Source organism: Pygoscelis adeliae, unplaced genomic scaffold (genome assembly GCF_000699105.1).
Source record: "Pygoscelis adeliae isolate BGI_AS28 unplaced genomic scaffold, ASM69910v1 Scaffold318, whole genome shotgun sequence".
NCBI classification, from domain to species: domain Eukaryota; kingdom Metazoa; phylum Chordata; class Aves; order Sphenisciformes; family Spheniscidae; genus Pygoscelis; species Pygoscelis adeliae.
This window is the reverse complement of record NW_008825430.1, coordinates 850,020-867,300: the sequence shown is the minus strand read 5'-3', so window position 1 is coordinate 867,300 and position 17,281 is coordinate 850,020. Positions and strand designations below refer to the sequence as shown.

At 42.1% G+C, this 17,281-nt stretch overlaps 1 protein-coding gene across 1 annotated transcript in view; it reads right to left on the bottom strand.

The window, feature by feature from the left end:
* IL16 (interleukin 16) overlaps positions 1-17,281 on the bottom strand; it is a 47,056-nt gene that overhangs the window by 17,268 nt on the left and 12,507 nt on the right. Inside the window, exons 3-7 of the mRNA XM_009330901.1 lie at positions 14,725-15,136; positions 5,230-5,366; positions 4,406-4,514; positions 2,007-2,100; positions 1,400-1,542 (exon numbers count right to left, since the gene is read on the bottom strand). Of these exons, the coding sequence (XP_009329176.1) occupies positions 1,400-1,542; positions 2,007-2,100; positions 4,406-4,514; positions 5,230-5,366; positions 14,725-15,136 (895 nt within the window). The remainder of the gene's footprint in view (positions 1-1,399; positions 1,543-2,006; positions 2,101-4,405; positions 4,515-5,229; positions 5,367-14,724; positions 15,137-17,281) is intronic.

The window sequence follows — 17,281 nt, the reverse complement described above, 5'->3', positions numbered from 1 at the left end:
GTTAATTGCACTCATTACAAGTCCAAGAGAGTTCAACACCTTTTTTTAATGCAGCATAGTGAACCTAACAGGTGTTGAAGTGTGTGGAACATCAGCCAAAATTTCAGTTTCTGCATATGCCAGAAAATAAGTCTCAATTTTGACATGAAAACAAGATTATTTATTCAACGTGGGATTGGGAACACGATTAAGAGGGAAATGTCTGTGTAATACCAAAAACATACTCTCTGAAAAGTATACCTCTGCCAGATCAGGGTGATTGCTTATTCCATTGTGGGTCTTCTGAATCTGAAATCGGAAGTTTTCAAATTTCTTTTGCTGCTGTGAGGGGGTGTATTTTGTATTTCTGTGTGTGGTAACGATACCCAAAACTAGGATGCCACCAAAGAGCCTCTGCCAACGGGCAGCATCTGCCATGCAGGACCTTCAAGCAGGAAGAAGCCCAGCAAATCCCTGAGGGTCCGTCTGTCTGCCCGGGTGTTGTTTGGTTGGGGTTTGTGCTCCAGTTTGCCACCTCCTCGCCCCCATTAAAGCCCTAGGTCGGGCTGTGGTGCCCCCAGGGTGAGGCACTGGCCAGGAAAAGGCAGGGGAGCAGCAGCGAGTCCCCCAGCCAGGCCTCAGGAGGGGCAGGAGGCGGCAGCTGAGTGTGAGGAGCTCCACCTCCATCTCCCCACTCCAGGCTTGAGCCTGGGGACCTGAGGCCATAAATACCCACACCCTCTCTACCTTGCCCAGCCTCCACTCTCCCAGCCTGTAGTGAATCGCTTGGCATCCATCTGGATAGCAAGAGACTGTCAGTCTCTAGCCTACATTAACAGGGTTGTTTAAATATGTCTGATTCACTGGGGGGCAGAAAGTGGGATGCCTCACGCAGCCAGTGCAGCTGGGGGCAGCGACTACCAGCCATGAGGTGAGTCCATACCTGCTTGTGGCCATGGCTGGGCCAACGGAGGTGACTCGGGAGGCTCGCGGCGGCGGGGCCCAAAGCTCAGGCCAGGGTTTTATCGGCCACGTGCACAGAGCATCTCCACGGCCAGCGGCGGGGGGACGCCCAGGAAGGGGCCTCTTCAGCGGTGAGCTCTGAGGCGGCTCCGGGTGGCTACCAAGGTGGTGCGAACCACACAGGGGGATTTACACACACTGTAAAACCTGCCGGGGCAACGGGAGGGAGAAGCTGCTGAAGAAATGGGGTTTTGCTGGTACAGAGCCTTTCCCGCTCTCCTACTCCTCGCAGAGGAGGGATGGGGTTAAAAAGTGGAGGAAGCAGAGTGCGCCATCTTCCCTGACAGGGCCTGCAAGGAAGGTAGGTTTTGGCAGGAAAGTGACTGCCAAGGTCATTGAAAGATTCTTATTGGAGACGGTTTTGTCTATTTTTCAGGTGATTTCCTGTAGCACTTACTGGGGTTCTCCCTCCAGAGCAGTCCAGCTGTTGGGAAAGAGATTTGCGGCTGGTGTGGAGAGCATGGGGCTGCCGGTCTCTGAAGGGCACGGCTTTCCGGGGCACCGCGCAGTCCATCTCCCCTATCCAGTACGGGTTTACACCTGTCAGACGTGGGGAGAGTGACGTGGGTTATTTCTCAAGCGCCGGACATTTCTGCACATTCGTTTTATCAGGTAAATGTTACTTAGAAATGTTTTTCCTCTTGTAAATCTCTCTGTGAAGGGTGTGATCTTTTCAATCCTCACTGTGGGGATAGCCATTAATGTTAAATATAGTAAAAAGCAAACATTCCCTACCAAAAGAATATTGGCCAATTTAGAATACACCTTAAAAAACGTAAAATGGAATGCTTATGCACAAAACCTCTGACTGTAGGATATTGTGAATATAAAAGCTGATGCTTTTATGCATCAGCAATTCTTAGCTAAGGATCCCAGCTGCAGTTGGGATCAAATTTGGACAACAGCTGCAGTTTCTTTCAACATTGCAGTGCCATCACATGATGAAGCGCTGTTTGTCACTCCCCGAATATTACAAGAGAAAAGATTACTTCTTTGCAACTTACTGGTTGAGTTACTGCGAGTCCGTTGACATGCAGCTTTACTGTGGAGAAAACCATTTTGTATTTCCAAAGGCCTTTCCTTACAGGTCGGTGTTTCCTACAAAAAAAAAAAAAGAAAAAGAAAAAAAACCCCTATTGCTCTGCAAGAAATTCTCAAAAGTTATCTAAACTTAAAAATAAAATTTCTTCTAATTTGGCTTGCACAAATTTTAGCCTGAATCAAAAAACATGGAGCAAAATTAATTATTTAAAATAAATAGGATGATAAAGGAGAATGCAGCTCAAAACTTTGCTATAAAAATGATTATAACTTGCCAAAGTTATAAGATAGAAATAGATTCTGGTCTTTAGTCAAAATGGACAGAAAATTAGTTGGACACCCCCAGTTGGTTCAGACAGACTAATATTTTGATGCATGGGTAAACTGCAGCCATGCTTGTCTAATTTCTGGAGATAACTGGTGCTTTTGGGGACTCGGTCTCCATCAACTTAGAAGGGCGTTATTTTCTAAAGGAAAATTCTTAGGCCCAGCTTTGCAATGATGGATAGGTGTCCAACTTCTGCTGATTTCAGAGGGATGTTTTTTAGTCAAAATATGATCCGGGTGTTGAAAAACCTTTGAGGACTAGGCTTTAGTGTTTTCCAAAAATTCAGCCCCTTCTACTTGGAAACTCTTAGTTGCTTTTGAAAATATAGCCATTAATTCTAGCATTTAAAAACTTGTAGATAAAACATTCAGGTTTCCAAATGCAGATTTTTAGAACAGTTTGAAAATAAATAAATGATCATATCTGAATAACAGTTGATGTTAGGAATAATTTCTGGATGTGTATGGTTCCTGAAAGTCCTGCTTCTGTTGTGACATGGGGAATGCCATTGATCCTGAGGGAACCACAGTTAAAGGAAGACTACTAAAAACAGACAGCATATGGAAACTGATTGAAATATAGTAAACCTTCAAATATAAAAGGATTTTGCTCAGCGATGTTCTGCAGGGGCTAAGAAGGCCACAAGAGCAGCATCAGAGCAGGATCTATATGTTCTAATCTGTCTGGAGCCAACCAAGACAAACACCTTCTTTCACAAGCCTGACTTCAGTAGTGCTGTTCGGAGATACCTCAAGAACTAATGAATGATAATTTTCCTCTTCGACAGCAGGTGGAGGCATTGCCAAGTAGCAAAATCCTACTAGGGCTTTCCAGTTCCGTTCCCCTTGGGAACTCTTCAGAATAAGAAATGCAGAGAAGATCCTTAAAGAGGCATTTTGAAAATGATTTTGCAGTGTTTCTCTTACCAAGCTAGCTAGCTTGAAAAGCCTTTTCTATCAATCCTTAATTAATTTGGTGCGCGGTTGTCTTTAAATGCACAGTTCACCTGGCTGTCTCTTGGGTGGTACTATGCTACAAAAGTTTAATATAGTTCATCTCTGGATACTTAGGCATTTAAAGGAGAGAAAATAAACAAAAATCTTGGCAGAATCCAGCAGACATCTGGGTGAGACAGTTCACTGCCATCCTAGAAAGAGGCACACTCAGACCTGATAGCAGCTCCAGTCAGGGGTGTTTTCTCAGTCTAGGATTATATCAGAGCTTTATGTGTGACCCATTTGCAGATAGCAAGCAGAAAGTGCCTTTTTTCCATGAATATCAAGATCTGAAGCCTGCAATAAATCTCTGGCTGAGCTCTGTTGTCTTCAAAGTGGTAAATGTGTGGCAGGGGACTAACTCTGTCCGGTCATCATCCTCGAGTTTCCTCCAGAATTTGCAGGTGAAAAGCCTTTGGTGCTGTCTAGTTTGGGGTGGGGATGAGAGGACAAGAAGCCTGAAATTAAATGTGTCTAATCCAATGAAATGGCTTCTGTGAAAGAAAGATCAAAAGGGTTTTCCACTGAAAGATTTGGTGACAAGCCAGGGTTGCTGACCTGTTAATGCTGCCTCCTGTTCCCCTCTCTCTGTAGCAGACTCCAGTAACATTCACCATGGGAATTTTCTAGCTAGAGATCGTAGATCCACAAAACTACTTCAGTACAGGGCCTGCTCTCTGGCTTCTGGATTCATGGATCTTCCCTTAAATCCACCTCTGCCTTTGCTCAACTTCCAAATGGAAAATTAACATTGGCAAGCTATGTGTTTCTAAAAGGAGGGGTTGTAGAGTCTTTGCTAGAATTTCCCAGGGCCTCGGCCTCCCCATAGCCTCTGTTTATCTGGGAAAAAGCTATGCTGAAAGTCATCAGAGTCTGACCACAAGAGGCTTGGGGTTTTGTCAGGGAGAGCAAAACCATATTCTTCACATGTCTGATGCACAAATTCCCCTTCTGTCTCAAGTAAATGTCAAATCACCCCACAGTTGTGGGAGGGGACCACAACTTTCATACTTACTTTGCCAGCCATCATGATGTTCACCAGCCGTGTTGTTGGGTGAATGAGAGAATCAGCCTCCTTGCTGGACAGATCTTTAAGTGATTGTCCATTTAGTGTTAACAGTTCACCCCTTGGGCTCAGACAACCATCCCTTAAAAAAAGAAAAAAGGAACATGTTTGCATATCGTTTTACAAAGAACAATATGGCACTGTTGCGCTACATGTCTCACTAACTGAGGAGTCAGCTGCAACCCTCCCTTTGCCTTGAACAGAGCTGCCATGAGATGTCTTGATGTGTTATACACCCCATCCCCTGCTAGGATTTTTTCCTGTCGCTGCTCTCTTCTGCTCAGTCCTGGTGATCAATGGCTGCCTTTCCACATACAGCTTACATCCAGGCTAAAATGTCAGCATAGAACACCCCAAGGCAGGCAAAATATTCCTGCCCTCTCACCATCTTGCATTTGCAAGTTGATTGGAGACTATACACTTTACTCCCTTTCAGGAACTTTGGCTCATATTGCTTCCCAGTGGCCTTGCTAGGCTGGTGACATCCAACATTGCCCTTTAATAGGGCAACAAGGAAAACGCCATTTGAAAACTTAATGTTATGTACAATCTTTCATTCTTCCAGGTTTTATTTCTTAGTGTAATTGAGAAGCATTGGATCCCTGAGTGGTCACAGGTTTTTTTTTCTAGAATCTGGACCTGTGTCCCCAACGGGAAACATCGTAACAAAGGATTCCCAAACATCACGGCCTTTCTCTGAAACTGAGCTTCAAGGCACGGCTTGTCACGAAAGCTGGTCATGCAAAATCCATGTGAATGGCTCCTTAATAAGCTTGCTGCCTTCACATGCACTGTACCTGTTTGCTGTGCCACCAGCAGGCACGTGGCTCCCTGTGAACCCTTTCCAGAGAGATGCACAGTTCAGACTCCTAGAGAGCTTGATCCCCGAGCTGCTGTTCCCTGTGGTTGTACACAGCCTGCAGATGCAGCTGTCCTGATTCAGAAGATGAAAGGTTGCGTGAAAGAAAATGTACCAAGGATGTTAAAAGTTACTTACAGTTATCTTGAGCCTTTTTAAGAAATGCAGAAAATGTTCCTGTTCTTAGAACCAGGTTGCCTCCAAGTAGAACAGGAGCAGGCCTTTAACACTGTGCAGTTGTGAAAGAGTAATTGTACTATAGAGTCAGTGTTTAAAAGAAGTTGTTTTCCTTAGGACTTCAGTGGCTTCTGGCTACAAGAGGGAAGTGTATTAGAATAGAGTGCCCCTTTGCACAGAGGGGAAGACAACAGATAATAGACTTTTCATAGCAACTGGATAAATTTTGCCTATGCTAACTATTATATGAAAAGACAGGGAGGGAAATAAACATATGCCAGAAAAGGAAACACTCTGGAAAACAGAAGAGGTCTGAATGGAAAATAAGTGTATACCAAACACTAGAAGCTCCACCCCTGCTGCTGACTTGTTAAGTGGGGGCAGGGGACCAGAGAGGACTGCAATAGTGGAAGATTCTCTGCCCGCTCCAGACTTGTTAAGGTTGCATCTGGAGGACTAATTGTAAGCACATTTTTAACACAGTTATGAATCATTAACATATGGCCATACAGAAAGAAAGCATCTTAAGTCATATGAGTAAGTAAAGCAAAGAATGGATTGACTAAGCACATGAAGGACAACACATTTGTCTAGCAAATATACTCCTGCAGCACAAATGCGTGAACACTTAAAAATTCTACAGAGACAAGAAAGCTGGAAAAAGTTAGCACATAATTTCTTTTCCATTTGCTTAGTAAATCTCCTAATTCAAGTATTCACTTGTTCTGCTCCCAGCTGAACCCACCTCCTCTGCCCTCGCCAGCCTCTCCATACTCCACATAGTGAAGAGGGCTCTCAGTGTATCCTGGATCCAGGCTTGTTCCCGAGAGATTTGTATGACTGAGGTATAGATTTCTGAAGGGGAGGCAAATTTCATATGTTAGGACAGCCCACAAAATATAGCAGTGGTCAACTGTCTGTATTGCTCCTGGGTCCCCTGGTCAGAGTGGCATGAACTATTTCCAGTAATCTGTAGTCCTTTGACAGCACAAGGAAAGCTGTGTAACCACCTTCTTCACCATCAGTAGGGCTTCATTTCTGCCCTAAGCAAAGTTCATCCAGCCCTGAGGGTTAGAATCATTATGCCCTTTCACCACAAATCAATAGGGATCACATCATACCTGACTTACAGCAAACACAAACTTCAAATTTACAGCAATGTCAATAAAGGTCATCATCTTCCAGGCTGACTGTTGAAGCCTGGCTCCCATTCTGAGACCTGCCAGAGTAAATCTAAGTCTGTGAATGAATTAAGTATTTAACTTTGAGCTCTAGGCTCACTGCAGGCTGAATTCAGTAGGTAATGCATAAGGGCTATACTTGTATTGACTGACTTGTTAACTCTGTGGGTTTGCTTGCATTCCAGATTGTCTGCCATTAATGAGGAGTGTCTGAATTTTACGAAGCCTCTTTTGTTCATGAAGAGTGCTTCTAGTGAGTAACAGGTAAGTGTATAAGCATGGAGAGAATTCTATTTTAAACCAGTTTGTTTGAACTCTAGTATTAGTTTTGGAGCTTCTATATTTGCTTTTCACCAAAGGTAAATATCTTGGGAAATACATACTTGAAATCAGGACTACATTATGTTCTTTTTTTTTCTTATGGCAGTGCTTTGAAGTCTTTTGCATGGTAACAAAATAAAGATTAGAATTTGGTTGGCTAAGTATTTTGAGACCTCAGCTGATCATGGATTTGGGTTGTTGTGAAAGAACAATTGTATTATAGAGTCAGTGTTTAAAAAAAGTTGTTTTCCTTTTTTTCTGTAGTCAGAATTCATTTGGGCTTGCCAGCTTCTCTTCTTAGGAATCCTTACTTTTGTGTACTGCTCCCTTGAAATATCTATATATCCTCTCACAGCTACTGATCAGGCACACGCACAGAGAACTTTACATAGCTGTTCTCCATGCTTCATTTTGTTCTTGATTTTACCTTAATGGTGGGCCTTTTCAGACTGTCCCCAACTCATCTCTGTTAAGAGCACAGTCATGCTTATGCCCTGCCTGTAACTTGTTCACAGTGTACAGCTGCTGCATTCATGGTGTTTATAAAAATCTTCATAATTAATTGTCCAGAAGTCATTTGGCTCTCATCAGCTTCACAGGACATCACAGAGTGCAGTGGGTTTGGCTCCGAGGTTTTTTCGTTGCAGCACCATGTAAGTCCTTTGGGGAAGACATTGTATTTTGTACAATGGGACACATGCCAGGCTGGAACTTCTGGGTTGTATTGGGACAGACACGTGAAATGACACCAAATAAAAACTGATATGAATATTCTTTCCAAGAGCAATAAGTTGCATGCACTTAGTCAGAAGGTAAATAGAGGTTAAATCCATTGTACACTGCAGAAAAATCTTGTGAACAACGTTTGTTTAAATCTGTAGTCGTCTTACTAAGTTGGGCTATGTTTCAAATAAGCTCTGTGTGTCAATTGTTTATGCAATTCATTTACGTGAATTACTTTAAAAAAAAAAAAAAAAGGTTTTATGGGGCTGTAGGGACACATCGCAAATATCTGTATGTTGTCAGAATCTGCACTTTTTTGAGCCCTGGATATAAATCACTATATTCACATCCAAGTTATTGCAACACGACAGAAAATTAATAAAGGCTGTTCTTTAGAAAAATAAACATTTGACCAATTCATGTGCCAGCAGTCAACTTGCTCTGGGTTTTGTTCTTTAATATCTCTTATTTCCTGTCTCACTTATTATTTTATGCATAGAAATACTGCTGCTTGTTCCAAGAGTAAAGGCAGTTTTTATTTTGCATCCTCCTCCTTTTTAAAGTGTCCTGCTCATTTTGGAAGGTGATTTATAGCTCTGAATGTAGTGAATGCTGAAAATTTGCTAAAATAACGTTGGCAGGTTTGGTGTGTGGGCAGGTGGATTCTAGGTCAACCTTGCCTACTCATTATTAGAACATATGTTTAAATGCATATTTGCTGCCAGTGAATAAAATGTCTCAGCTTTGCTGCTGAGCACTTCAAGACTCTGGAGAAACTTCTATCTGTGTTATAATAGCCACTCATCTCTGTGAAAACAAAATGAAGAAAGTCTGTGGGAGTGCATTATAAGCAAAATTTGTCTTTAAACTGAATCTGCTTGGCTGAAAGATAAAAATCAAAGGTGGAGTTCAGAAGCCGCCTTGAATGCATTTTTGTCACAGGTGAGAGTAGATTAATTTTTCATGTGCTTAGTTCTGGAAAAGTAATTTGCACGTCCAGGCCAACTCTCTCCTCCTGCTTCCCTTTTTTTGTCATGCGAAATGCAAAGCTTCTGAGGATGTTTTTCTATCTGCCATTTAAAAGATTTCTTTTTCCTTCATGCTCTCATTAGACATTTCTAGCCCAGAGTCCCCTCTCAAAACATCTAATTCCAGATGTTGTTTAGAAATAAGGGTAACCATGGCATCTGCGGAAAACTGAAAAACTTTTGTGTGCTCTTAACGTAAGACACAATAGTTAGATTGTCTGAAATGAAGAGTTATACAAGGCTAGTTCAAGTAAGGTCTTTGACTCAGTTAACCAAGCGTATGACAATTAGCTGATTGACTGTTGTTTTAAAAAAAGCAAAAAAATAAAACAAAAAATCTAACAACAATACAATAATGAGTTTAAATATTTAGCTTTTCTGGCCTCCTGACTGTGAAATGGCTGGGATTTCCAAGTGGAAGATTAAGAGAATACAGTGCCTTTGGGGATTTTCTTCGAGAAGCATTTTTTTCTTCATCAGTTCTAACAAAGAAAGGGCCAGAGTCTCTCTGGCATAAACTGACGTGACTCTACCGATTCTGACGTACTCTAGCCAATGCCTTGGTCTTTTCAAAATATTTATAGTAGATGCAATTCATTTTCCCAGCAGCATATTCCCTTTGCAATTAATAAAATGGCAGAAGCTAGAAAGCCTTTGGATGATGCAAGAAGCAGGGCATGGGATTCAGGTTCTGCCCTAGATAGACAATTCAGCACATCCGATGTTACAGACGGATCTTTCCACTCATCATCTGGCCTTTGGTATGTTTTTCTGGGAGCCTGTGCCCTGGCCCACATTTTGCAGCACACACTGTCTTAATACAACAGCCTCTTTCCCAACTTGCTCTGGGGATAACGTGGCCCTGATGTCACAAAAGCAAGAAGACCGGGAAGGCAAAAAGAGAGAACAAGTAGGAAAAGGGAGGAGAACACATAAACGTCTAAATAAATGCAGTCTCCTCTCCTGGCTTTGTTTTTCCATCCTGCCCATAGGCTCATGTTTAAGACATTACAGTCTGTTGCCGTAACACTTGTGCTGGTACCAAAGGGCCAGCTAACTGGTGTTTGCATAAAGGCGAGTTAATAAAAATATATTCTGGTGATGACCAAAGGAGAAAAATGACCTTTTGCTTTTTTCCTCCTTCAAGCAGAGGGTCGGGGACCAAAGGAAGCAAGGATAGAGAATTTTCTAGAACTGAGTGGAACCATGCAGTCAGATCAACTTGGATCCAATGTTTGCATAAAGAGTCAGCCCTTCCCTGTTATAGTTTATTCTAGGTGCTATTTCAACCCTGCTACCAGCCCCTCTGGCTGGTAACTCTCGGTGCTTCCCAGAGCGTTGGTGGTGCAGGGAAGAGGTAGTGGAGTGCTTCTTGAAGCAGCTCTCAAACCCAGCAGGGACTGCTGTTCTCTGAAGAATAGGGGCGGATGTTATCTAGTCCGGTCCGTTCTTTCTACAGCTGGCATGGTTTCAGACTTTGTAATGACATGAGCAGGCAAGGCCATCTTCCACAGTGTTTGCTGTGTCAGTGCACAAGGTGTCAGACACTGCTTATAATTTTTTGTTTTCTTTTCCTTTCAGGCTACCTGAAAATTACTGATTTTGTGAGAAGCAAACTATAAAGATCTGCTTGTTTATACACTGACAAGCTGGCTTTCCAGCTCTGTCCATCCCATCCCAGACTAAACGCGCCTCATCTTGGAAGCTAAGTGGTCCAGGAGCTGGCTGAACAGATGACACCCAGGTAATCCTGGGTGCTCTAGACGCAATGAGCAATAGTCAATATGAGTGAATACTGGAACACAGAAACCAAATGAATTAAAAGACTGTTCTATATATGAATATATATTGAAAGGAGATAATTTGAAGAGGATGTAGACATTAATGGATCAGACTGAGACATTCTTTCTCGGGTACTATCTCACAAAGCGTAAGTTGTTATGTGCTGTAAGATTTTGATACAGCTTTTCTTTGCCTGGGTATGCATGGTGATGTATCATTTGCTTCTGCTGCTTTCCTGTACTATCAGCCAGGCAGAAGGAGAGAGATGGCTGTGAAGTTTATGAAGTGATAGTCCTTAGTGGAAACATCTCTACTTGCCTTTCTGCTAAGCAACATGTAGATGAATGAAGCTGCTGTTGCAATGCACAAAACATGCTGAGGACACAGAGAACAAAAGAAGGAAGAATGTGGCATTTGATAGGAGGTGGGGAGTAGTTAGGTGATGCACTTTGCTGCAGATGCGATTCCTTCACTGCTCCTGACTGTTGCTTTCCCCTTCCCTCATTTCACTTGCTTTAAAGTATTCCATGGTCAACTGTTTCCTCTTTTCCTGTCTTTGTAATTCCACATTCTCTTTTCCCTCTCCATTTCCCTTTTCCCAGATTATCTCCTGTTTTCTTCCGTTCTCTGTATGTCATGGCAGCAGCTTTTCTGTGACAAAAAATGACTGGAAATAGGACTCCAGCAGGGAAGTGAGATATCTGTGGCAGTAGGGTAGGCTGAGGTCAAAGAAGGACATAACTGCTCAGGACTGTTACACAGGGCCCTATGTGACACATAGTGGCCATGTCTCAGTAGGATGTGAATGACCATCTGGTCATCCAAATGTCTGAGGTAACTGCATAGTTCACATGGATGTAGCACTGACTGAGGTTTTTGCCCTGAATGTAATGAACCGCTGAATAGTTGTTGAAGGGCTCCTATTCAAGTCTTGTCTCAACCTTATTTCCTTCCACCTGTTATAACTTCCGTACAGATGAAAGGTCAATCCCTGCAGCTTTACATCTTGAGTGTGTCACCATGCCACGTACTGTTGGAAAGAAGTTGCCTAGAAGACGCAGTTATGAACTGAAACCCCTATCATCTGGTACTGCCCACATACCATCACAGCAAAAGTGGTAGGCACCATCACAGTTAAATAATGTCCATCCTCTGCACTAGTGGTGTAAATGCAGACTATGGATGCTTTGGTTAAAACCAAAAATATCTGCACAGGTACAAGTCACTTCTTGGCATCTGTGGGCCAACCTTTGCAATACTCCTCACAAGAGCCAAATTTACCCAAGATACAAGGTTGTGGTCCCTTCACACACGTGCTAGCACTGCGCTATGAGTCAGATGATAGAGGAGCAGTGACATCAATTTGCAGTCCCACCCCAATCAGTGTAGGACTATTGGTACCAAAACCTGTGCACATTTTGTTGAAAAGAATGAACAAAACCTGGTATCATCAGAATTTCAGCCTTCTGAAATTCTCTGGTGTATAATAAGATCTGAGTTCCAGCTCAAAGTCTTTTCTACAGGTAGTGCAATAAGAACAAAGCGTTTCTGTGGGGATTCTCTGGAATCTAATATAGGTTGTGCTCATGCTGCAGCGCTTCCCTCAATGGTTACAGCAACACTTTCTGCTGAAGACTGAAGTGAAAGAAATTGATGTCATAGTGCATAGATGCCCTCTCTTCAGAAATCCTCCTCTTACCTCTCATTTCCTTGTTGTAAGTAGCACCTAGTTTCTCAGACTTAGTAACGGGACATAGGACTCTCTGGGGTCCTAAAGATTTTGGAATCAGGAAAACGTGCCTCTAATAGATATGCAGAAGTCCTGAAACACTGATTTGCACATGGTTTATGCAATAGTGAGTCCCATGCTATCAGCAGAGTATGGCTCGGAGAGATACTTAAGTTTTTGAACAGAAGAGAGGAACTAGTATTTGCAATACTGATGTTCCAGGTTCTCCCTTAGCTCTGGAGAAGAAAAGCACAGGGAGCATTAAATCATGCAGGACTTTTAAACATTCTTCTCTTCTTCCAATGTGACAGCAAAAATTAAGTTGTTCAGTTCTGTGGGAGTTATTAGCACCTTCGGAGTCATGCTTAGGGCTGCAGGCACTGGAAAGAAGAATAGTGGAATATCCTTAGCAACACCACAGAAAGAATGGAATCAATTTTCTTGAACAAAGACAATGATCCTTCAGCTCTGAGTCACACGTCATGAATTTCTGAAGTGTCACATGGAGATGGAGAGAGTGAGTGTTATGCTGGGACTTGAAAAATGCTTGTGACTCCTTTCTTAAAGAGAGAGGTTTTAAGCTTAAGCTCTCTAAGACACGTGGTACAGGGAGATTGTTCTGACAGGCTTGTGCCATATGGAAGCTAGAGATCACTGCTTTCATAATATAGGGCAAAGCCTCAGCAGCAGTAGTACAGGATAAGGTCAGTGTTGCTGTTATCAAAGTTCATCCTATTTAGCATGCTGAGATAAGACTTTTTAGAATCACTCACTGATCCATGACTCTGAAAGGTATGGAAGATTAGCAAGTAGCATCTGAAGAGGTTTATATTGCTATGAGAGCTCTGGAGAGGGAATTTAATGTACCCATTGTCTACAATGGCACTAAGCAACCCAAACGCTGCTGTAAGGGACTGGGTTGCTGACTAATTTATGTCACCATCCATCCAGGCTCCTGACCCATCCTATTCAGTGACACTAACACTCCAGCCTAAGAGTGAATTTATACCCTCAGCAGTTACATTTTATCTGTGCAACGGCATTAGTTATGAGACTTACTCTGATCCCCAGATCCCTATTTGAGCTGCTTGCCAGCTATAAAAGCAAATGATCTAAACTTACAGTCTGCAATAAGATACTGAGTAGTTTCGTATGGGTACGGATCACAGCAGTTATTGGAGCCCTGCATATTTTGGAGGTATGCAAGCAAGTAGGCTGTGGCAGCTTAACACACACCTAGGAAAGTGCTTCAGCTTTGTTAAAAGAGAAAAGGGGGGAGTTCAGAGAGGGAGTCCTTCTTCACTCACAGAAGGAAATCAGCAGAGTACATACAGACTGTTTCCAAAAGGGAGGAGGTAGTATGGTTTTGCAAGTGACTGAGCGTATTTTGGGACTTGGGTCAGTGTCACCTATTTATGTTTTCTGTCAGGATGTAATAGAAAGTTGGCTTGTTTTTGTCCTCATCCTGGGACTTTGCCAGGGGCTGAAACACCTCACATCCAGAACTCTGTCCTGCTGTAGTCTTGGCAATACTGGGCTGCATGCTCTGGTCATTAGCAAGAAACTCAAGGAGTACGGGGAGATTCTGATTCTCAGTACCACTGTGCCACTGTGTGTTCAGACGTAGGGGTCTAGTTTTAGCCAATTTCTACTGAAAGTATGTAAAATAAAATAGAATATAGAAGAAAGAAATATTTTAGGTGAAAGAATCGGTTCTTTCACGTAAGCCACTATTTGCACAGGTAAAAGGCATATAATAAGGGAGGTGCCAGGAGGACACAAACTGTATTAAAAGACATGTCATACTTGCAGTGAGGTGTCTTTTACACATCACACCAACAGGTAGAGAGAAAGTGGAAAAATTACGATATGTCACTGAAAAGGAACTTTCTAAAGGCATCTAAAATATATTGCTCAGACTGAAAAATTGTTCAGATCGTTAGGGTTAACATAGTTACTTCTTGATTAAAGAATAATGTTGTAATATGAGGCTGTTAAGAGTTTTACATCTCTAGGAAAAAGTGACATCTCTGGTGGTTTTAGAGCCATCACTACCTCCTTCCTGAATCAGAGAGAAAGAACATCTGGCTGCTGAATCTCCTGTGTCTTTCACAGTATTAGTTTAATTCATACTTGCATAGCTTGTGAGATCTCATGGTATCACACTTTACAAACGCACTTTACTAGAGTGACAGTTTAATATTCTGAGCTGAATACTGTATTGCAGGTAGAAAGCACCAGCTGTGCTAGTCTGAACACACTGAGAATGGCCTAGCAGTCACTGATTTCAGCAGAATGTCAATCAGCAGAGTGCAACAGCACAGCAGGGAAGCTAGTACGTTTTCATGCTGTTTCTACAGAGCAGGAACACTGCAGGCTCATAGGCTCTGAAAAAGCCAAGTGGAGTCCTGTGTTCCCGAGAAATATGAATTAATCCATTTAGGAACTACTGCAATGGGAAACATTACAATATACTGCACCGAGTTGCCTACCTTGGTGAGTAACTTTCTTCTCATGTTGTTGCAGTTCTCATTTGCTGCAGCTTTGGACTGGACCATGCTGGTGATCACACGCGGAGCATTAGGTGGGCTGTCTTCTGTCTCTGATGTGCATGGCAGTTGTGTTCTAGGACAGCAGTCAAAATCCTCTTGACCCCAAGTGGTAGAGATCTCAAAGGGATCAGGGCATTTCTCATCAGGACTTGACCCATCGTCACTGTTTTTGGCATTGCAAAGTATAAGTGATCTTGAAATGGAGCGAAACTTTCTGGGCTTCCTGTTCCCAGCATTGCTCTTTCGATCCATCTTCAGAGAGCTGGTGGTGCTGCTCTTTTTCCTATCATTCTCCCATTTATGCGGCATGATACTTTCAATAACTTTCTTTGCTTCTCTGGTGCTAAATATCCTCCAGGAAAGGAAATATAAAAAGTAAGTTGTAATATACCCCACTTTCTCCCACTTAATAACCTACACTACTGAAAAGCCCTAATGAATAAATCGAATCAACAGAGCCTTTCAGTCTGCTAACAGCCACGTGATATCTCATGACTTGCTAATTCTGTTTCTGTGCAGTGCTCTACTAAATTCTTCTTCACCTTTTCATTCTCTTCCCATGCTCCCCAAGCACAATGGAGTGCTTTTAATAAATGTTTTTGATGCTTCCATTGTGCTGCTTCCTTTGGGCTTCTGCTGAATTTGCATGTTGAAATCCCAAATTGAAAAGGAAGATACTTTAAAAGCATTATTCTATCCTCCTAACATTATTTGGAAAGCAGAAGCTCCTTCTGAAGTTTGATTCATGAAACCACTATAATTCAAAGAAGCTTAATCAAATTGTCGAGGTTAAGTTCTCCGCCTGGCACATCTGATTTGTAAGTGGTTTAGCAAAAGTAGATCTTAGCCATGAGAGAGTAAGGAATGTCAGGCTGCTATAAAACTCTTACCTTTGCAGACCAGAACTCACTTAAGACCGTGCATTTAACAGTAACAGAGAGATCCAGTGAAGCACTTAAGATGTGAATATCTGATTAGGGATTGAACTCTACAGAGGAATACAGCTCCAATACATCATTCAAAAAGTGTCCCATTACAGAAATGGTTTGTTTCAGCGTATGATTCAGCATACAAAATTAAGAGAAAATGGAAGAAATGCTATACAATCAAAATGTGGCAAAAGTCGGAGCTTTTGTAAAATGAGTAAGGTAATGAGCATGTTACGATAAAAAAGGGGAGCTTTTGTTAAACTGTTTCCTTTTTCTCTCAGAAAAAGTTTTCTAGAAATATCTTGGTAGTTGTGTGTCAGTGCTGAAAATTCAACAGGAGGAAGTCTAAATTAATTACTTTGACCTTCTCACTTAATTTTTATTATCATATTAATTACACAAACTTTTCTATTCTCTTCACAGTACCTAACTGATACTGTATGCTGCCATTCTAGAGAAAATACCTATTGAAACTAAAGGATTTGCATAAATCAAAGATGCTATAGGTATTATACACAAAATTGAAAATCGATGTAATTTGAAAAGCACTTCTTGAGTATACTATTGAGAGAAAAAGTTTGTACATTGTGCTCTAAACTGGGTTGCTGTGTGTGTTTTGGGTTTTTTTCACTGCTTCTCTGCAGAATTAGGTAGGTATGTATGCACTTTGTACTTGAGATGCCAGTGTTGGTATAGAAATAAAAGGCGGCAGATTTTCTAAAGGCTCCTTACAGCCACAACAATAAACACAGGCCTGCGAGTTCTCACCAAGCCATATTCGTATAATAAATCCAAGCCAGCCTTATAATAAACCTGCAGGATTATTTTTCTTTTTTTTTTCCCCTCTCATACAAATGACAAGGAAAAACAAAAACAGATGATAAACACTATGCCATTGAGTACCTGCCTAAAGGAGCTATATGGCATTGCTGGAGAAATACACAATTCAGCATGAATCTGAATTTGTTTGGATTTGTAAAAGAAAAATAATTTGCACACAGATTTTTCAGGAGCAGCTAAGAAGTCCCTTCATCTCCCAGGGAGAAGGATGTTTATTTGTGCAGTCCTTTCTGGCATTTTTGACAGGTAATGCTCCTACAGCCTTCCATCATAACTTATTTTCCATCATACCAGTCCTCATATTGCTCTGCTCCCTGATGTCTCTTGTCCAAAACAAAATCCCTAACGCTTCAGAAACTCGTGCCCTGGGTATTGGAACTCGTCGGATTTCCTAGCAGGACACTATTCCAGGGCAAAGTTTAAGTTTGAAAGTGTCCAGAGAACATGTCAAGTTCCACAATGCTGGTGTGTTTTCTGCCCCTCTCCTGTCCGTCTTTGGGATCCTCTCTGCTCCTGTGGAAGAGTCTGAGCCCACTGGATAGGAACATTGGAACCAAAGCCACTGGGCTCCCAACGTCCCCCACACTGGCATGAGGGAAGCTTTCAGGGTCAAACTGAACTAGCATATTCTCCATTCCCTTCAGTACACAGAATGTTCTACTTTTTTCTTTTTTCAGAGTAGCCTCTCTTCTTACGAATAACAAGATTTGCAACCACGGCTGAATGCA